At 44.6% G+C, this 22,015-nt stretch overlaps 1 protein-coding gene across 1 annotated transcript; it reads left to right on the plus strand.

Moving 5' to 3' along the window:
• Nucleotides 1-9,509: 9,509 nt before the first annotated feature.
• On the plus strand, nt 9,510-11,141 carry LOC307233520 (E3 ubiquitin-protein ligase TRIM39-like; the record flags this gene model as incomplete). Its single annotated transcript, XM_080004858.1, has 1 exon — nt 9,510-11,141. One exon carries the CDS (start codon nt 9,510-9,512, stop codon nt 11,139-11,141), a length of 1,632 nt encoding a protein of 543 aa, XP_079860984.1.
• Nucleotides 11,142-22,015: the final 10,874 nt, after the last annotated feature.

Consider the following 22,015-nt stretch of genomic DNA (forward strand, 5'->3'; position numbering starts at 1 on the left):
GAGAGCCCACCCCACCTACCTGCATGGAGTGTGGCTGGCTGATATTCTGGGGGCATGCCTGCTTGGTCTAGACCAGGAGTGTCCAAATGTTTTTCGCTGAGGGCCACATACAGAAAAATAGGCAAAGGGCTGGGCCACTTACTAGAGGTGAGCTATATCGCCTCACCTCTAGTGTATTGAAGTTAGCAAAATCAGTCAAATGTAGGTACATTATGCTTGATAATTGAATATGCTTAAAGAAAAAAAACAGCCTACATCTCAGCTTTCTATTAATGACTTTTCATTCATTTAGTTACAAAAATGATTGGCAGCACATTCTCAAAACAGCAGCCTCAGATCGCTTGTTAGTCAGGATGGTGATCCCCCTTCACAGCCCTGTATAAAGGGGGACAAATAAGGGGAAAAGGGGATGGGTATATTTCAAGCTTGTTATGCAAATAAGTTATTGGACTTGTTAACACATCAACTAATGTTTGTTGGAAAATGTTATCAACTTTAATTGACTGAATTGATGAAGTAATTGGGATTATTAACACATGAATACTGTGTCATATATTTTTAACTCACCTATAATGGGAACAGCGTTGCGCTCAGTGGAAGCAGTGAAGCTGTGCTTTGGCCTGAAGGATGGCCGGCAGGTCAGGAGTAAGTTTGGTGGTTGAGATGCGAAGGACATCGCAGAGATGGCCGTCGGTCATTTTGGTTCTCAATCTGCTTTTGTTCAGAGTTAAAAGAGAAAATGTTTGCTCACATATGTATGTTGAGCCGAACAGACTCATCATTCTTTTTGCGTGGCGTCTCATCGGAGGAAACTCGGCCTCTTCCAAGCTCCGGTAGAAGTCGGTAAGAGAGAGAAGCTGATGTTGCTTCTCCAGAGAATTATCACACTGCATTTCAATAAGTTCTAATTGCAGACTCTCTTCCACTTCTTCTGCATCCATCAGGAAGGGAGTCAAGAACAGCTTGATTTCTTTCTCGATGATAGAAAAATCTTGGATGCGCTGACTGAATTCTGTCATGAGAGATGTGATCACAGAAACACATTTCCGCTTTTTAGCAGAAAGCTTGGCCTTTTGGAAAAGCAAATTTGATTTCGGACAGCGTGGGGAAGTTTGCAACATTGAAGTTGCGTAGTTGTGTCTCAAAGAGACAGAGCTTCACACAGAATGCTTTCATGTGCGCATAAAGTTGTGGTACAAGCTGGTCTTTGCCTTGTAGGCTCTTGTTCAGTGTGTTTAAATGATCAGTAAGATCAAGTAACAAAGCCAGGGCTGCCAACCATAGAGGGTCAGAATCAGAATCAGAATCAGAAATACTTTAATAATCCCAGGGGGAAATTACTTTTGTTACAGCTCCAAATCTACATACAACATATTTACATACAACATATAATAATTATTAAGAAACATATTTATATATAAATATATATATAAACATATCTATATACACATGATAAAGTGTAAAATGTGCAGTTAAAATGTGCAAAAAGAAGAAGGTGCAGAAGTGGAAGTCCGTGTTTTGAGGTCAGGTTACAGAGAGGGGGTGTCTGACTCTCTGAGGGAGGCTTTGTAGAGATTGATGCCCTCTGGCAGGAATGATTTCCTGTGGCGCTCTGTGGTGCATCTGGGTAAGAGGAGTCTTCTGCTGAAGGTGCTCCTCTGCTGGGCCAGTGTGTCGTAGAGAGGGTGTGAGACATTGTCCAAGATGGACTGAAGCCTGGACAGTATCCTCCTCTCTGCCACAGTCATCAGGGTGTCCTGCTCCTCTCCTACGACATCACCGGCCCTCCTGATTAGTTTGTTTAGTCTGTTGTTGTCTGCGACCCCCAGCCCACTGCCCCAGCATGTGACAGCGAAGAAGATCGTACTGGCCACAACAGACTCATAGAACATCCTCAGCATCGTCCGGCAGATGTTAAAGGACCTCAGCCTCCGTAGGAAATAGAGTCGGCTTTGGCCCTTTTTGTAGACTGCCTCGGTGTTTCTGGTCCAGTCCAACTTGTTATTGAAGTACACCCCCAGGTACTTGTACTCCTCCACAGTGTCCACAGGGACCCCCTGGATGGAAACAGGGGTCACGGGTGTTTTTGCCCTCCTCAGATCCACTATGAGCTCCTTTGTCTTACTCACATTGAGCAGCAGATGGTTCAACTCACTCCAAGTGACAAAGTTGCCCACAACAGTCCTGTATTCACTCTCATCACACTTTTTAATACAACCAACTATTGCTGAGTCATCAGAAAACTTCTGAAGGTGGCAGGACTCAGTGCAATAGTTGAAGTCTGAGGTGAAGAGGGTGAAGAGGAATGGAGAGAGGACAGTCCCCTGTGGGGCCCCAGTGTTGCTGACTACTCTGTCAGACACACAGTTCTGTAGGCGTACATACTGTGGTCTGCCCGTCAGGTAATCAACAATCCAGGACACGATGGGGGCCTCCACCAGCATCTCAGCCATGTTCTCACCCAGAAGAGCCGGACGGATGGTGTTGAAAGCACTGGAGAAATCAAAGAACATGACTCTCACAGTGCTCGCCGGCTTGTCCAGATGAGTGTAGACTCTGTTCAGCAGGTAGATGATGCTGTCCTCAACTCCCAGGCGGGGCTGGTAGGCAAACTGCAGTGGATCAGTGAAAGGCCTGACCATAGGCCTTAGCTGCTCCAGGACGAGCCTCTCGAAGGTCTTCATGATGTGGGACATCACTCAGCTCTTTAGGAGGTCGCTCCTTCTCTTTCAAAAACTGGTCGATTTTCTGACCTCAGGGAATAAAACCGCTGCAGCACGGAGCCGCGACTTAGCCAGGGCACATCAGAATGGGAGAGTAGGTCCCCGCATTCAGCATCGACATCAGATAGTAGAGGTTTTGCGGCAGATAGAAGATTTAAGTCTTGTCAAAGTGAAGAAATTTCAAGGCATTCTGTTGTTTTTCCTGGTGGTAAAAAAATGTTCCGATCCTTTGATAAACAAGATAAAAATAAAAAATGAGAATGAAAGTATGAATAAGGTAAATCATAAATACAAATCTATATAAAGCATCAAAAAGAAAAAGATACTGGATCCACTGCAACGATATGTATATAAATGTATATAATCATTTACATTGTGCAATATTTTTTGTGCAATGTTTGGGAACTGAGAATAATAACAAATATAGAGGAATATAAATGTGTGCAAGTATTACAGCAGTGAGGTGGACACAGTATTTATGAGGTGAGTCCTAGTTTGTGACAGAGTTCAGTGTGCTTATGGCTTGGAGGAAGAAGCTCTTTCTGAGTCTCTCTGCTCTGGTCTTGTGGCTGCGGAGGCGTTTGCCTGATCGTAGCCACTGGAACAGTCCATCGTTGGGATGGTGGGGATCCTTAATAATCTTCTTAGCCCTGGTCCTGCACCGCCTGCTGTGTGACGCTGCATTCACATGGAACCCAGCAGACGGGAGGCGGCAAACCGGAAGTCATATTAGTGGACGAGAGCATGACGGCAGACCGGTGTGGTGCCAAAAAGTGATTGCCGTCCACTGGGTGGCTGTAATCTGTCAAATATAACCCTTATGAATGACACCAAGTCATTTTGAGTCATAAACAACCTTTCAGTCACAAACTAGGAGCTGCAATCACTTTAAGACAAGTGCAAAACTGCATTTTGTGAGTTTTATTGGCCCTTTAAATGTATTTCAACTGGTAAAAAGGACTCTTCATCTTCATCTTCATCTTCTTTGTTTGATGGTGGATTGTGATCTTGGGCTTTGAAGGTGCATACCGCCACCTACTGTACCGTTGTATGTGGAAATGATATTGACATTACATTATGAAGTGGAGAAATAGTGTACACCTCAACAAGATAAGATAAACCTTTATTATTCCCACAATGGGGAAATTTCCACAGTTACAGCAGCAAAAACCTTGTATCCTTAAAAAATTAAATCCCAGCTTTCCCGTTGTTCCCAGTATTCCCTCTCGGTTCCATTCTCTACCTGTCTCCCTAATCCTTACTGCAGGAGGAGCCGTTCCCTCTCTTCCTTGTACTTATTGCATTCCATGAGTATATGTTTGACATTGTCTGTGCTTTTGCAATGAGAGCATTCTTCTGACATATTTCTCCTCACCAGGAACAGTGTCTTGTTGAGTCCTGTGTGATCAAACCTTAACCTCGTTCAACTGACTTGCTCCCTCCTGTTTCCCCTCCTTACATCCTGGGCCTTTATGGATTTCACAACTTTGTAGTGTGTTCGTCCCTTATTGGCCTCATGCCATCTTTGCTGCCATTTCCTCATTGTCCTTTTTTCTTCCCCTTTCTCAAAAGGAATATCCAAAATGCTTGTCACTTGTGAGCGATGAAGCCTTTTAGAGACGCTGCTTCCTGCCCCGAGCCTCGCTGCAAACTCGCTGCCGCCACCGCGTGGTAAAGACAAAGCACTGCACCTTCCGCCATAACTAAAAACAGCAACTGCACCCGTGCAAACGAAACTGGAACCTGAGAAAACGTCAAACAAAACAACAAACTGCTTCTATCTCACGTCCCACCTTAAACTGGACAGCAAAATGATGATTTATTTCTTTTATTCGTTTAGGTTTATTGTATTTTGTGTGCAAAGGAAAAGGAGAACGATGGCGGCTTGTTTACAGTGAAAATGTCATTAACCCTCTGAAGACCAAGCTGTAGTCAGAGAAGCGTGATGAGTGTGATTTTGGTGTGGTCTGATATTTATCTAAATATAATCAACTTAACACACTCTGACTCCAAAGTGCTTGATATATCTATTTGAGGGATAATCACAGCTACATTGATGTGCCATCAATAGTTTTGTCAGTATCATTATGCAGCTTTTAGATAGATCTAAAACACACAAGACATAAAGAGTATGTTTTTGTATTTTGTGTTGCCGCCAGAAATGTTGTCATAGCAACACACGAGAATATATTAACAAACTGTTTTGTCAACACAAAAGTTGTTCATGTTGTTCAATGAAGTCAAAATAGTTGATCAAATCTGATTTATAAATAGTTAAAAACAAGGTTTTATCACAACTTTATATTATTTGACCCAAGGTGTGAAATGAGCCACGAGCTGAAAATGCACGACCCCCTGGTGGGGGCCATCAGAGGTGTGGCTCTGCAGCAGGCTGGGCCCTCTCTCTGTCACACTCTCAAAGGAATGAGGCTGTAGGCGAGTGGGAGTGGGGCAATGCAAGAAATGTAAGCAATGTTTTTACTTTTGAAAGATTTATTGAAGACGTCACACAAACTATATACAAAAACCCCCAAAAATGGTTTTAGGTGAGAAGAGCAACTCTAGAACCAACAATCACGTTCAAGTCAAATGAACAGTTGAATTCATGAATAAAAAAGAGAGAGAGAGAGTGAAGATTGCGGTCCTGGCCTGCTAGCTGGTGTAGGTGCAAGATGATTTCCTGTGACAGCCTGTAGAGGTGCTCTCATACTGTAAAAACAAATTTAAAAAGTGTAAAGAAATGTGATATTGACATCACACATATCTCTACAGACTACATACATCACACCTGGCAGGGCAATGCCACATATGACATACAGCTCACCAGCTTATGGACTGCACTCACACCTGGACGTGCTCTACAATGCTCAGCTTGCTCAGCAAAAGAAAAACTGAAGAGAAGAAAAGACGTCGCCGCCGCCAACATGTTTTTCTTTTTTGGGTAATTTGATTGACAAAAATTGTCTCTTAACTGGTGAACTTGCCAGAAAGGAGGCGGGGCCATGTGGGCGAGGCGTTTCCCAGTATCACAGACCTGATACTAACCCCCGTCGCCCTTCATCCACTCCCATGCACTAGATTTGTAACAGCTGTTGCCATGCAAGCAGCACACACTCACACACAAGTAAGTGAGTCATCAATTTATTGACAATTGACGTCAACTGTGTCCAAATAAAGAGTTCCAGAAGTGATTTCCCTGTCGCAAAAATGAAAAGGCTTTCAACATCATTCCTTCTTTCTGTCACTGTTGCGATCATCGCAGACTTTTCAAACTGAAATCTGTCACTTTTTGCAGGCAAAACCAATACATTTGTCACTCCAACTTTGTTGACCTTGTTTAGCAACTCTTGAACAATGATCTGAACCAAGATGTTGCCAGAACAACTTGGTTAAGATTTAACCACAACAATGCAAGGGAATGGAGGGCAGGCCATCTGTCAGAAAATATGATTTTATTGAAGTTATTTCATGCTATTCATAGGGAGTGTGGTCAGGCCGGAGGATGAGTTTATAGACAGTTCATATTGATTTGTGTGTAATGCACAACTGCAAGCAAGACAGCTAGAACTAATACCCCTTTCCCACTGCACCAAAAACCTGGTAACACCTGCCAACATCTGCCATTTGTCATCAGTGGGAAAGGAAAATCCCTGGTCTCAGTCCCGGGTCAAATGACCCTGCGATAGACACAGGTTTCAATCGGTTCCACCTCTGATCGGCTCTGATGTGAGTAGGACACCCGGGTCCAGACGCTCATTTTGGCCCCTTTAGCTGCACGATGTGACGCACGTTGAAATTCTGGACGCTGGCACATAAATAGACAGGAGTATCTGTGTATCATTCCATCATTTAATATCCCTTTAAGAATCCAAAATCAAAATCAGAAGTTGGACTTTTTTTGCGCATGGGGGACCATGAAATGTTTTGAGTGAGGTGATCGCACCGTGGGGAGGACAGCGGGGAACCCCTATGCCCCCCGCCGGGCTCCTAGTCACTCCAGCACCGCCCCAAGCCGCTCCCCGGCGTCGAAGGACCGGTGTGCGAGTGCCCACCGGCAGCATGGAGCATCTGAAATAAACAGCATTTCTCCTAGCAACGGGAAAGGGTTTACCCGGGTTAAAAATAAAAAAATTGGTGTGAAAACGGTTTAAGCTGCCATGTTGAATGTGGTGGTTCTATATACAGTCAATAATTGTGAAAAAGTGGTTCTTTTTCCACCAGCGTTAGAAGCGCTGACATATAATAATAATAGACTAGGTTTTGGGCCGGTCGCCCGGGGACATGGCCCGGGATCTCCGTGGACATTGATGGGAAGCAGCGGCCCGGCCCCGGGGGCTAGGGCCTCCAAACTCGGGGTGTGGAATGGCCGGGGCTTCCCCCCGAATTGGAATTCCGAATTTATTCTCGAAAGGTTCTTTCGAGTTTATTCTCGAGTCGGCTACGAACTCGGAATTCCGAGTTTATTCTGGAAATACAGGCCCATTTTTTGCGTTCTCTGCAAAGTCAGTTCTTCTAACTTTATTTATATCAGTGGTTTTAACTCCGACCGCTGTTTGAATTAAGTACATCTTTGTGTGAAGGTTTACATTTGTAATTGACAACAACGCTCTTGTCTTTGCAATGTGGAAAATGACATTATACGGTGAAAATGTGTCAATGTGTTGTTGTAACTTGGAATGCTAAATGCCTCCATTCCTGGCTTTAGTGTAGGTAAAGTCTGCAGTATTTCCAAGAGTATTTTAATGAACATATGCAAGTGATATAAGCCTCTGACAAAGGATTTATGTTCTATGGAGAAAATGTTTTAGTTACTGTGAAATACTTGTTTGAACGTTACCTGTAGCGGGGAAATAATTGTTGTTGTGTAGTTATGTCTTTTATACTTACCGTGTCACCCTGAAAATAACTAACATCATACTTACCTTTATTACCTTCCTGTTGGAATCCAATTCCTATGGTGATTGATGTGTTTTTTACCTTGTATGTTTTCCCTTTCACCTTCCTGCATTGAAAAGCTGCCAGATGCAACAATCTGCCTGTTCCTTGGAGGGTTGAGTGGAGAACAGTTGAACTTGCTGTGAGGCCTCAGTGCAGCTCATCGTGACAACACAGAGACAACAGTTCACTTGATGGAGTCCATGTATTTTCTAAAGCATCTGCTCTTTGTCTAAATGTCAATAAGTGTGAATTACTAGGTGACATGCATTCAATTTGTTCTATTCCAGTCAAAGATTGGGTTACCCACCTGGGAATGTTTTATTACTAAAGACCAAACAAGAAGGTGTTCTTTGAATTTCACTCGTATTCTAGAAAAAAACTCTGGAAAAGTCAATGGCTGCAAAGAGCCTTGTCTTTAAAAGATCAAGATAAATACAAATATCTATTGAGCCTTTATGTAAAAACAGCAAAGTTGGTTCCTTGTTCCAGGATGACATTGTGTCCGTCCCGTATGGACATGCATTCCGGAACACTGGGATAGATACTTGCCGGAAGAGAGTTTGGACTCCAACGGAAAAATACTCATTAACCAATAAGATGAAAGAGGTTTAATTTAACATCATCCGCAGATGGTACCACTTCCATCTGTTCTTGTCACATTTAAAGGAAATTTGATCACATCCAAAGCCCAATTTTTAGTTGGAGAAAAAGAAATGGGATCATATATTAAATGTATTTGGGAAGAACCAAAAAGCATTAAAGAGCCAAAGAATATGCCTGACCCTAAATGTTGTTTTGTAGACTTACTGCACTTTACTGTCACCTGCTGGATTGTTAAGATAATTGATATGACTTTGTCCTTTTACTCTATGAATGTAGCCCTGGCCAAACAAAAACATGTCATTAATCTCACACCTGTCATCGCTGTCAATGATTTTAATCGTTTGACAGCTCTAGTTATGATCAATGATGATGTCAGTGTTATTTGCTAAAGAATTTGTCATTCATTTCTCTAATACTTTTTTATTTAACAGTTTACTAATAGTAGTTTTATAAGTAAATATATAAGTATTGCAATAATAATAAAATGATAATGATAAGAATAATAATAATAAGCATAATCATAATAAGAAATACAAATGTCTAATAACTATAATGAAATTATAATTAAATAATAATCGTAATAATACATTGAAATAATAATACATTGTAATAATAAGAACAACTTTGATATATTAAATAAATCTTATTTGTTTTTTGGCTGCTGGGGTGGGCTGACTGTCAGTAAAAGGTGGAGCTATGTAGGTGGTGCTTCTCACTTTCAAGGAAATGAAACTTAAAAGAATCCAGTTTCTCTTCCACAGTCACACGAAGGATACAGGTCAGTTCTGTCTTAAATGTCTGATTCCTGATCGGTCGTCGTTTTTTTTAATGAAAATATTTGATACAAGAAGAAGAAGAAGAAGAATGTTTAATTGTCAAGTGAGGTGTTGAGCAGAGGGTTTTTGGGAGCTTTGTGGAGCATAAACTTGTGACGTTCATTGAGATCATCAACAGAAACAAGCAGTAGGGTGGAGGGGGAAGTGTTTTATTCTTGCAGTCATTTTAGTAAAATGGTCAAATCCTGTTGCATTTCATGTCAGTCATCATGTAGTTTGAGTATTTTTTGAAAAAAGACTGTTCTGACAACACAATTCACCACCAAATATATGTTTGAAAGGTTGAAGTTGGTGACCTTGTGAATGAGCTCCTGGTTCTAAACCACGGAAACAAAAATAAGCTTTGCTCTTGTTGTCATCTGCTCCCCATGTCTCTGTGTCATTCTCTCCTCTCTCCTCTCCTCCAGCCATGGCCTCAGCCACCGATCTCCTGGACCCGGAACAGTTCATATGTTCCATCTGTCTGGACGTGTTTGCCGAACCTGTTTCACTTTCATGTGGACACAACTTCTGCAAGGCCTGTGTCACCAAATATTGGGACGAATGTGAAGAGTATAATTGCCCAATGTGTAAAAAGTCATTTGAAAAAAGACCCGATGTCTGTGTCAATACTTTAATATCTGAGGTGGTGGCTGCTCATTTCAAGATGGCTGTTCATGTTAAAGCTGCCGGTTCCAACCACCACAACCAAGAGGAAGGGGCGGTGCTCTGTGACTTCTGTCCAGGCACCAAGCTCAAGGCCCTGAAGTCCTGCCTGGTGTGTTCAGCCTCTTTTTGTGAGACTCACCTGGAGCCCCATCAGAGGGTGGCAGCCCTGAAGAGACACAAGCTGATCAACCCTGTAGAGAACCTGGAGGACAGGATCTGTAAGAAACACGATAAGCTTTTAGATCTCTACTGCAGGACTGAGCAGCTCTGTGTTTGCGTCATGTGCACTGAACACAAGGGTCACGAAACGGTGCCCGTAGAGGAAGAGTACGAGCGCCGCAAGGTCCAGCTGGGGAAGAGGATACCGGAATATCAGGAGATGATAGAAGAACGACGACGGAAGGTGGAAGAGATCGAGCGCTCGGTGGAGGAGGGTAAGACAGTCGCAGAGAAAGAGATAGCGGAGTGGGCGGAGGCCGTCGCCGCTTTGATGGCCTCCGTCCGGACGAAGCAGGCTGAGCTGATCTCAGCCATCGAGGAGAAGCAAAAAGCAGCAGAGAAACAGGCTGAAGAGTGCATCACAGAGCTGGAGCAGGAAATCACAGAGCTCCAGCGGAGGAGCAGCGAGATGGAACATCTCTCACACGCTGAGGACCACCTCCAGCTCCTCCAGCGCCTCCCATCCGTCTTCTCCTCTCCACATGCCAAGGACTTGTCTGATATACCCGTACGCACTCATCTCCATCGGCCGAGGCTTGGATTCGCCGTAGCACAGTTGGAGAAGACAATCGCTCAGGAGGTGCAGAGAATTCTGGTCCAGGAAGATCTGGAAAACTTAGCGATAGATGTCAGACTGAGGCTGATGCAGCAGCTGTACACAGTGGATGTGACCCTGGACCCTGATACAGCACATCCACGGCTGATAGTGTCTGGTGATGGCAAACAAGTGACACTTGGAGACAAATATCAGCAGCTCCCTGATAATCCAAAACGATTTGATTATTGTAGTTTTGTTCTGGGAAGAGAAGGTTTCACTTCAGGGAGATTCTATTATGAGGTTGAGGTGGAAGGGAAGGACTGGTGTTTAGGAGTGTTCAAAGAGTCAGTCAACAGGAAGGAAGGTTTATCTCTCAGCACTGAAGCTGGCTACTGGTTTATATATGGAAATAAAACAACTTCTTCAGGGGTTAAACTATCCTGGAAACAAAATGTGTCCAAAGTTGGGGTGTTTGTAGACTACAAGGAAGGGCTAGTTTCCTTCTACCATGTGGAGGCAAAGGATCATATCTACTCCTTCACAGGCTGCACATTCACCAAGAAGATCTATCCAGTGTTTAACCCAAGTTTAGTTTATTACAATAAAGCGTCACTGAGGATCACAGCTCTGAGGTGAAAACAATGAGCTCTCATCCAGCCACAGCACATTTGTATCTTTACACTTTGATCTCCATTGTTCAGATGCTTTTATCCAGAGCCACTTGCAGCCACTACAATGAGTGAGTGACATGACAAACATTTACAACATATTGTGTGAGGTGTTCTTTACTTTGATGTCATCACATATAAAGTCTCCCCTCAGCAGGTCCTCAAAGGATAAATGGATCACAAAGACTTATGTACGTGCAAACAGCATGAGCAACATGCACGCAATAGGAAACGTACTGGAAACAATGTGTGAGCGACTGGTCACAAAGAACTGTTTCCAACCAGAGGCGTCATATTATTTCTAACAACGGCTAATTCTAAAACGGCTCATGCTAGGACAGCTAATGCTAAGGTGGCTCATGCTAAGGTGGCTCATGCTAAGACAGCTTATGCTAAGACGGCTAATGTTAATACGGCTCAGGCTAATACGGCTAATGCTAGGAGGGCTCAAAGTTAGTTGGCTAATTCTAAGAGGGCTCATGCTTAGACGGCTAATGCTAATACGGCTAATGCTAAGACGGCTAAGACTAAGAAGGCTTATGCTAATATGGCTAATGCTAAGGCGGCTTTTGCTAAGACGGCTAATGCTAATGCGACTAATTCTAACACGGCTCATGCTAATACGGCTAATGCTAGGACAGCTCATGGTTAGTAAGTAAGTAAAAATGTATTTATGTCGCACCTTTCCAACAATAAATGCAACTCAAAGTGCTGTACAACAGCGCATTACAGAGTAAAAGATTTAACCAACAATGAAACTCAAACACAATTAATCAGATAATAATAAGGAATAAAAGATTCAAATCAAGCCATTAATCATAAGAATTAGAAGATTCAAAATCAAAAACATTAATAAGAATTAGAAGATTAAAAACATGCCAAAGCACAGTTTCCGCAGTCGATGTCTACTGGCCCTGTCTCTCCACAGCTGCGACACAAGGTGATGACACACGTTAGGGAAAAACAACTAGAGAACCGTAGAGTTACAAAGTGCTGATAAAACAATAAAAGTCTAGGTAGGCCTACTAGGTACAGTAGGTACAGCAGTAAAACAGTAGGTACGGCCGGTAGGAAGTAGCAGTGCAGTGGACGCAGCAGTGCAGGAGAGCTCTAGTTGTACGCCAGAGTGAATACATGCGTTTTTAGTTTTCTTTTAAAGATGGCAAACGAGCCGGCTTTCCTAATATCTATAGGTAGTGCATTCCAAAGCTTTGGGGCATAAGTTTGGAAGGCTGCACTCCCGATTCTCTTCTGTGTATAACGCGGTGCTTCTAACAGGCCAGCAGTAGATGAGCTGCAGCCTTTCAGTAGTTACTTTGGGAAGGCCAGTGAGAAGTGCATTACAGTAGTCAAGCCGGCTTGATACAAAGGCGTGAATCAGCTTTTCAGCATCCTTTTGGCTCTTGTATATTTCTAAGGTGAAAAAATGAAACTTTCCTCACCTTGTTAATATGGGACTTGAAGCTTTGGTCAGAGTCTAGAATGACACCCAAACTTGTAGCCTCAGGTTTGACCCAGGGTGCCAGTTTCCCCAGGTTTTTAAGTAGCATGTCCCTTTTTTTTGGGTGGGGGGGCAATCAGAAGGATTTCAGTTTTGTTTTCATTTAGCTTCAGGAAGTTATTGCTCATCATTTGGTTCTGCCGAGATGTATAGCTGTGTGTCATCGGCATAGCTATGGAAGCGTACATCGTGCTCTCTAATGGTGTGCCCAAGTGGCAGCATGTATAGTGAGAAAAGCAAAGGGCCAAGGTACCTTCCTTGCGCCACTCCCAAGCTGCTGTCATGTTTCTCTGATACTTGATCTCCCAGCTTAACGTAGAACTTCCTCCCTATAATGAATGTTCTGAACCAATTGAGCACGTTGCCGGAGAGACCAACCAGCCTTTCAAAACGATTGATTGGGATGTCATGGTCAGTTGTATCAAATGCTGCGCTCAGGTCTAGCAGGACAAGGATCGAGACCTTGTTTGCATCAGCGTTCAGCCTGAGATCACTAACTATTTTAGTGAGGGCAGTTTGTGTGCTGTGATTTGTTCTAAAGCCTGACTGTAATTCTTCCATTATGTTATGTTCTTTGAGAAAAGAGTTTATTTGTACTGAAACTATCTTCTCGAGTACCTTACTGACGAAGGGAAGATTGGATATTGGCCTATAGTTTTTCAATTCGTTCACATCTAGATTGGCCTTCTTTAGTAGCGGTTTCACCACAGCTGTTTTGAAGGCGTCTGGAAAGATGCCAGTTTGAAGTGACATGTTTATGATCATCAGGATGTGACTCGCGACACTATCAAATACCCGCTTTAAGAATGCCGTTGGTACAGGGTCAAGGCAGGAGGTGGCTGAGCTACATTCGTCAACAGTCTTGCAGAGGTCTGACAGTGTAATGCAGGCGAAATCCTTCATGGTTACTTCTTTTCTGTGAGATTGACTGATCTCGTCTAAGTTTACGTCAGGGGTGATGCTCGCTCTGATCATGGTTATTTTATCCTCAAAGAAGAGCGCAAACTCCTCACACTTCCCGGCTGACTGCTGTGGTGGAGATGGGGGGGGCGCATTTATCAGCCGATTGATAGTGGAGAAAAGCACTCTGTGGTTACCTGTATTTTCTGAAATTATTTTGGAGAAATAAGTTTTGTCTCATAGAACACGCAATAATGGTCGGGAAATGGGCATTTGTTGCACCGGCACGTTCTCAATATCTAACCCTGCTGTTATCAGTAGGTCTAATGTGTTCCCATATCGGTGGGTGGGTTCGTGTATATGCTGCGTCAGCCCATATCCTTGATCAAATGTACAAAACGTCCTTGAAAGAAAAAGGCTCATATATATTTATCAAACGTCCTTAAAGAAAAAGGCTCATAATCCTTATCATCAGCTTTACAAAGTCCGTAAACAGGCTCATATATATTTATCACTTAAGGGGCAAGAAATGTTTCTCTTTATGTTTTATTATTCAACTGCTCACCACATATGTATACCTATTTAATAACCCATATATTCTATATATCATTTATACATATACACAAACAATACACAAATTTCTTCACACCTCTTTAGCCGCGGCACACTCACACCCCTAATGGAAAAAGCCATGTCTCCCCGGCAGCACATCTGATTCTCCAATAACTTCAACAGCGCTTAACTTTATACTTTTAACGTCGACTCATTTATACTTTTCTAATTTCATCAAGATTTTCACTTTGGCCAGACTTTTAAATTTTCGCTTTGGCCAAACTTTTAAGAAATTATCTTTTTATTCAGATTCTTTCAGCATGCATGTTCAATGTGCACTCATTCTCCTAGGCTGGTTCAGCCCTGCTTTTCCCCATTTTTTCTCAAACTTTATTTTTCATCTTTTAAGCCTTTAACTTGTAACTCTTTACTTCACAACTTAATTCTCTTTCTCTTTGTTTATTATTCTCTTATTCCCCTTATTTACGTTTTTTACAACTTAATAAACCCAAATTTAGAAACTCACTTCACACATCAACACATCATCTCTATCTCCGCACAATCTGCTCTTGTCAGTGCAGCCTGTCTGCACAAAACACTACCGCTCCAAGAACCACACACAGCTCAATTTTTGAGATAGCACTCACCCTAAGGTTTTAAAGTGGAAATTCGCTGGAGCAGGCAGCATCAGCAGGTGAGGCCCAACAGATCCTGTTTGTGATGTCACTTTGTAGCTTCTTGATGAATTTGATGTGTTGATGAAGAAGGAGTGACCGCTGACGCTGACTTGAGTGAAATAATAGATTCATTACAAAAGAACAGCATTAGACCAGACTTGCCATGGACGTCCAGGAGAGAACCGAGCCGGATGGATTCTCTGTCGAATGAAACTCGGGCAGGTGCTGTTATGCTTGACCAGAGACAATGTTGACCATCTGATTCCCCTACATAGGTCACCCTTCACATTTCACCTCCCATATCACTGGGACCCCTGACAATGGTCTCTCTCTCTCTCTCTTGTGACCCCTGGCACCGTCTGTTAATCATTATCTTATACAATGGGTACTGTCTTGGGACGCCACACATTCCAAGACACCTCAGTGGCTAAAACAGTTTACAGTTTTATATACCTTTATCAGATGCTTTTATCCAGAGCGACTTACAGCCACTAAAATGAGTTAATGAAATTACAAACATTTAAAACATACTGTGTGAGGTACTCTTTAAACAACATTTTTCAACAGTTTTTGTGTCTGTGAAAACTGCTCGATATTTTCAAAGGTACGTTTTGTAAAGATAACACTGACATCATTCTATCTTTCCCATTTCTCCCTTTCTGTGATTTTCTCTTTTTTCCATCGTAAAAGCTTATTTTTAAATGTTTTGTTTGATGTGAACAGAACTGTTTTTGGACTTTATGCCGCTGGTTTCTTTGTGCTTTACCTGTCGCTTCCACATATTAGCTTCACTGTGGAGATTTGGTTTTTGAACAATAAAGGCTTCAAACTATGAATAGAATTGTCTTTGATCCTCATCTCACCTCCCAATTTCTTAAAATCCTTGTTTTTCATCTTTATTATTTTTACCCCATAAGTTCAGCATGCTTCCTGGGTTTTGGGGGAAGCAGGAAAGACTGAACAAGGGGGATAAAGAAGATCAAAAGGGCAGAAGGAAGAGAGATTTCTGACTGTGTGGGGTCGGGATCAATGAGATCAAGGCATTTATCTCTTGAATTGGAAATGACAAATGGACAAAACCCTCTTCACTGGCTGGGTGGCGTCTCCAAGAACAGTAGAAGGGTGTAATTGTCAGGATGCCATTTGGTACAGTTGCAGTAAAACAACCGTGTGTTGTGGTCCGACCTAGCCAGTGAATGAAGGCATTAACAAAAACAATTCATTAACAACCTTGCTTCCATCCGCATTAGTAATATTGCAGTCTTTCTTTGAAGGCCATGACCACAACAAAGAATGCACATTTCATCTGATGAAGAATTTGCATATGAAAGTAAAATTTTGCTGTAATCCCTACACCTCATTAAGCCAAAATGGTTATTCTTGGAATCACCCCCCCTCTTTGGTATTGTTTATTGCTAATTATCTTTAATGCATTACGGTAACAATGTTCTTGAAAAAGTGAGACTGGGATGAAGCGGCCCTAATATTTAATACATGTTCATGGTAATCAAGCCAGCCATTTTAAATCCCATGATTTCTGGCTTTCAAAGATAAGGCAACTGTGGCAGACGAGATGGCGTGGTTGAGCCACGCCTGCAAGGGGCGGGGCTGGCTTGGCTCCGTGACGGCGCAGCTTTACCGACCCGTCTGCACTAAAGAGGCCGATGGGTCGGACCCGGCTGGGAGAGTTTTCATACATGTTGTTTTGTCTTTCGGGGGTAGTGTGTGGTGCATGACGCCAAACAGACTCCAATTATGCCCTCCATTTGATCTTCCTGTTTTGCCAGCAAGCCTTTGTGTTTTCATTATTAATTCAATCCTCGCCATGTCGGCGCTCCACTGCCAGAACGACCACGTCTCCCTCCCTAAACCCGTACATGTGGATAGAGACACTCACAGCAAGGTATTTAAAAATATATTTTCTGTCATAATTCTCCCATACTATTCTCAAAACAACATGGTCAAGCGGCATAATTGCAATTGACTATTTGTTGTCAAATCCAGCAAGTCTGGAGCTGAATATGATGAGAAAAGCGATGACTGTTTCCTTGAATACAGGATTCTTTGTGTGGCCTGATGCATTAAGACATGTGATTTAAAATGAATCACGCCCCACCCTGCTTTGGTGAGAGGGGGGTGGAGGCTGTAAAAGTTCTCTCCAGTAGATGGAGGTAACTACTCCACTGATGGCTCAGTGTGTGGGAAGGCGAAGGTGAGTGGATTCTGGCAGCTTGTGGCCTATTGCAGGGTTCCCAAATGGGGGTCCGTGGTTCCCGTAGGCCCAGGAGGTCAGCAGAAAAAGTTATTATTATTATTATTTTTTATTTTTTTTATTATTATTATTGTTATTATTATTATTATTATTAGTAGTAGTAGTAGTAGTAGTATATAATAATAATTTATTTTTATTTTTGTTGTTATGATTATTATATTATATTATTATTTATCCATGTCGAAGTTTCTGAAACGTGGAGGCCGCTCCAAACCTGCACGGCACGTTCCTTCGAGTGCGCCCCCGATCGCACTCCACGGCGTGAATAAATGAAAGTGGGCCCGCAACACAACACCGCCCTGCTCGGCGACGGGGGCGACGCCATGTGTAGAGCCAATCAGTTTCACCAATCTTCTCCTTTTGGGTCGGTCCAGTGCTAGGGACTCGGCTTCAACAAGTGACAGGTCCATTTAGTGTAGGTCCCTAGTGACGGCATCAATCCATCGGGTGCGGGGGGCACCGCGGGAGCGTTTCCAGTCGGCAGCTTTAGGTTGGAAGTGGAGGATTGCGTGAGTAGGCTGTTCTGAGGGGAGCCTTTTGACATGGCCATACCAGCGCATCCGATGCTGTGCTGCCAGGTGGGACGCAGGGGGCTGTTGGGTGTTTCCATGGCACTGGCTGCCAGGGCATGTCTCCGGTTTATTTCTGGTGAAATGTTGCCATCGTTGATGATGATGGACCCGAGGTAGGTGAAGGAGGTCACAAACTCAACTTCCTCTCCACTGATATGCAGCGGAGGGGGGGCGGCATCTCCAATGTGCATTAATTTTGTTTTGGGCCAGCTTACCTTCAGACCAGTTTGTTGGCTTCCTCTTGGTAGATTTCCAAGGATTCTTTTAACTGGGCAAGAGTGGAGCAGAATAGTGTGGTGTCGTCCGCGTATTCCAGATCTGTGAGGGTGTAACTGCCTTGGGTGTAACGTGCACCTATCCTTTCCATCAGGTGGTTGATGATGCAGTTAAAAAGGTCTGGTGCAGCTACGCATCCCTGCCTCAGTCCGCTGTTGATTGGGAACCGGGTAGAGTTTGTGCCATCGACACGCACACAGCTTTCGGCATCGCTGTAGAGCTGTTGGAAGAGAGAGGTAATCTTTCTTGGAGCTCCAAGGATGGTGAGGATCTTCCAGAGGGAGGAGTGGTCCACGGTGTCAAAAGCTGCCTTAAGATCAAGATAGGCAATGTAGAGATGTCTGTTGTGGCGGAACTCGTGTACCTTCTCAATGATGAGGCGGAGGGCAGAGATCTGGTCAGTTGTGGAGCGGTTTGGCATGAAGCCCGCCTGTTGGGGGCGTCTTTCGCTTCTAATGGCCGAAAGGGCCCGGGTGAGAAGTATGCGAGTGAAGATCTTGCCTGGGATAGACAGGAGTGTGATACCTCTGTGGTTGCTGCAGACCATTGTATCACCCTTATGTTTCCAGAAGGGGAGGATGATACCCCTGGTCCAGTCTTCCGGGGGGTGCTCAGTTATCCAGACATGATTGATGATTTCGGTGAGCCAGTCAATGGTGTTGTCACCACCCAATTTCATCATTTCAGCTGTGATGTTGCAGATACCAGAGGCTCTGTCCTTTCTCAGTTTGGTCAGAGCTTGCACGACCTCTACTTTGGTGACGGGGTCTATGCTGCAGTTGTCATTTGCGCTGGCATTTTCAGATTAAATGGTGAGAGTGGGGTCGGTTTGGGGTGCGGGGTGATGCAGAAGGTCACTGAAGTGTTCCTTCCAGCGGCTGATGCATTCATCCTCGGAGTTCAATATGATACCCTGTGCGTCTTTTACCTGGACTGCCTTCTGTTGGGGGCCTGATTTCACTCGCCTCAGGGTTCGATACACTTGGGTGAAGTTGTTATTTTCGGCGGCAGACTCCAGGCATTCTGCTTCTCCTTGCCAGAATCTCTCCCTGTCTTCTCGTATCGCGGTGTTGCGTATGCAATTTTGGCGACGGTATTCAGTCATGTCGCCCCTAAGACGTGCTGCTCAACGGAGCTCTATGATTTCTAGCGTTGTCGGTGTTATCCAGGGGCGCCTAGGTGTATGGTGAGGGCGTCGGATGGAGTCAGCAGCTGCCTGGTTAATTGTGGACACAAAAAGGTTCCAGTTGGTGAGTTCTTCTTTGGCCAGGGCATTATACCAGTTGGAGATGGAGCGGGTAAACACTGAGGTGATGGTTGGATCCTGGAGATGAGAGGATCTCAGTCGAGGTGGTGCCCGTGATGATGGAACAGCCTTTAACTTCAGTCTCAACTGGGCAACCAATAATCGGTGGTCCGTGTTGCCTAGCTGGGCTCCACGATACACACGGCAGTTGGTAACACTGGATTTCCAGCGACTGGAGATGATGACGTGATCTAAGGCCTTGCGCGTTTTGCCATCATTGCTATACCATGTCCATTTGTGTATGTTCTTCCTGGGGAACCACGTGTCTACAATAGATAGGGCCCCAGCACTGCATAGATGCTGGAGGCGGTCACCGTTGGTGTTGGTGATGGGATCTGGAGATTCTGGGCCAATGATGTTTTTGGTCTGCGAGTCCCGTGAAGCAGAGGAGACGGTGGCGTTGAAGACTGCTAGCACAATAGTGATGTCATGAGGGTGTATCTGCTGGATGGCCAGATGTAGTTGATCAAAGAAAGCGTTCTTTGCCCGCTCGTCTGCGACCTCTGTTGGTGCATAGGCAACAATGACTGTTAACTTGCCGTGTGTTCGCTGACTGGGGTCCATCCTATTAGGTATTTCCTAACATAGCATGGCATTGCTAGGGCGACACCATATAGCCCTCTGTTATCATTTCAGCCGCTCCAGATGTAGCTGTGGTCTCCCTCTTTCTCCTCACCGCTATCGTGCCAGCGTGATTTGCAGAGTCCCACGATGGAGATGTTGTAACGTGACAGTTCACGAGATAGAAGAGTAGCGTGTCCTGTGTGTTGAAGTGTTTGCACATTCCATGTAGCAACACGGAAGGGATGTCGGAGATTGATTGTTCGTGAGTCAGGGGCGTGCAAGGGTCGATACCAAGGGTCAGTCCGGCTATTTCTGATTGGTTACATTTACATTTAAATTTAGTCATTTAGCAGACGCTTTTATCCAAAGCGACTTACAAGGGAGAATAACATTCAAGCTACATTGCGACAGAGATTAGTGTAACAACAACATTCGTGTAACAATAAATACTGCAAGGTTAGGACAGGAGGTACTCACTGAAGAGCTGGGTCTTCAAGTGCTTTTTAAAGACAGAGAGGGAGGTCCCCGCTCTGGTCATTTTTGGCAGCTCGTTCCACCAACGTGGAACTACAAATGAGAATAGCCTGGATTGCGTGGCTGTATGGCCGGCAGAGCCAGGCGACGCTCATTTGACGAGTGCAGCATCCGGGGGGCAACATGTGCTCTTACAAGAGCATTTAAGTAGGCGGGAGCATTCCCAGCAATCACTCTGTAGGCCAGCATAAGAGACTTGAACTTGATGCGGGCGGCTACAGGTAACCAGTGGAGCTCGATGAGCAGCGGAGTGACATGTGCCCTCTTTGGCTGGTTGAACACCAGTCGCGCCGCCGAGTAGTCGAGACGGGACATCACCAAGGTTTGTACCAGCAGTTGAGTGGCATATTGGATCAGGTACGGCCTGACTTTTCGGATGTTGAGTAGTGCGAAGCGGCAGGACTGGGAGACGGCGGCAACATGGTCCGAGAATGTCAGTTGGTCATCAATAATGACACCAAGATTCCTTGCAGCCTTGGTAGGAACAAGAGATAGAAAGTCGATTTTAATATCAATGTTGTGATAAATACCTTGTTTGGCCGGGAAGACCAGCAGTTCCGTTTTCGCCAGATTTAGTTGAAGATGATAATCCTTCATCCATGTGGATATGTCAGCGAGACAATCCGAGATCCGCGTCGAGACAGTAGGGTCGTCGGGCGGGAAGGACAGATAGAGTTGAGTATCATCCGCATAGCAGTGATATGAAAAGCCATGTGAGCGGATGATCGGGCCCAGTGAGGTGGTGTATATGGCAAAGAGGAGGGGTCCTAGCACCGAGCCTTGGGGCACCCCTGTGGTGAGGTTGTGAGGCACAGACAGCTGGCCTCGCCATGTCACACTGAACGAGCGCCCAGTAAGGTAAGATTCGAACCAGGAAAGTGCACTGCCCGTTATGCCCATGCTTGAGAGTATGGACAGGAGTATGCTATGATTGACAGTGTCAAAAGCAGCTGATAAGTCTAGCAGAATGAGAACCGAGGATTTGGCAGCAGCTCTAGCAGTTTTTAAGGCCTCTGTCGCAGACAACAGGGCTGTTTCGGTGGAGCCGCCACTTTTGAAGCCAGATTGAAGTGTATCAAGAAGGTTGTTTCTTGACAGGTACTCTGTAACCTGTATAGAGACCGCCCTCTCTAAGGTTTTGGAAAGGAATGGGAGGAGAGAGACCGGCCGATAGTTTTCTACTTGATTGGGATCGAGTGAGGGTTTTTTGAGCAGTGGTGTGACCGAGCCGCTTTGAAAGCGGAAGGGAAAGTGCCGGAAGTATGTGCTCCAATGTTCCCCTTGCTGAGCACAATGGGCAGTTCGGGGTCTCGACCTTTCCCAAGGAGAAGAGGTTCACCGGGCTAGGCAGGACATCATACACTGCCCGAATCAGGAATGTGATGCGGTGTGGCTCAGCCTTCCTGAGGTCCGTCCAAGTGACTTTCCGGTCCACCGCCTGCTCCCACCTTGTCCAGGCCCCCTGCTGCCTCAAACCAGCCGCTCTGCTGGGTCTTCCTTCCTTTACATTACATTACATTTAGCAGACGCTTTTATCCAAAGCGACTTACAATTATTCAAACACGGACCCCTAGCGGTAAGCCTGCTGGTCGCCAGCAGGCTCCCCGGACTGCTCGCACCCCGCCCTCACCCTCGTATATACGATGTGGGGTTGTTAAGCTGGAGCTGTCCCTTGGTCAAGCCCCCAG

Source organism: Zeus faber (assembly GCF_960531495.2).
Source record: "Zeus faber genome assembly, chromosome: 8".
Taxonomy (NCBI): domain Eukaryota; kingdom Metazoa; phylum Chordata; class Actinopteri; order Zeiformes; family Zeidae; genus Zeus; species Zeus faber.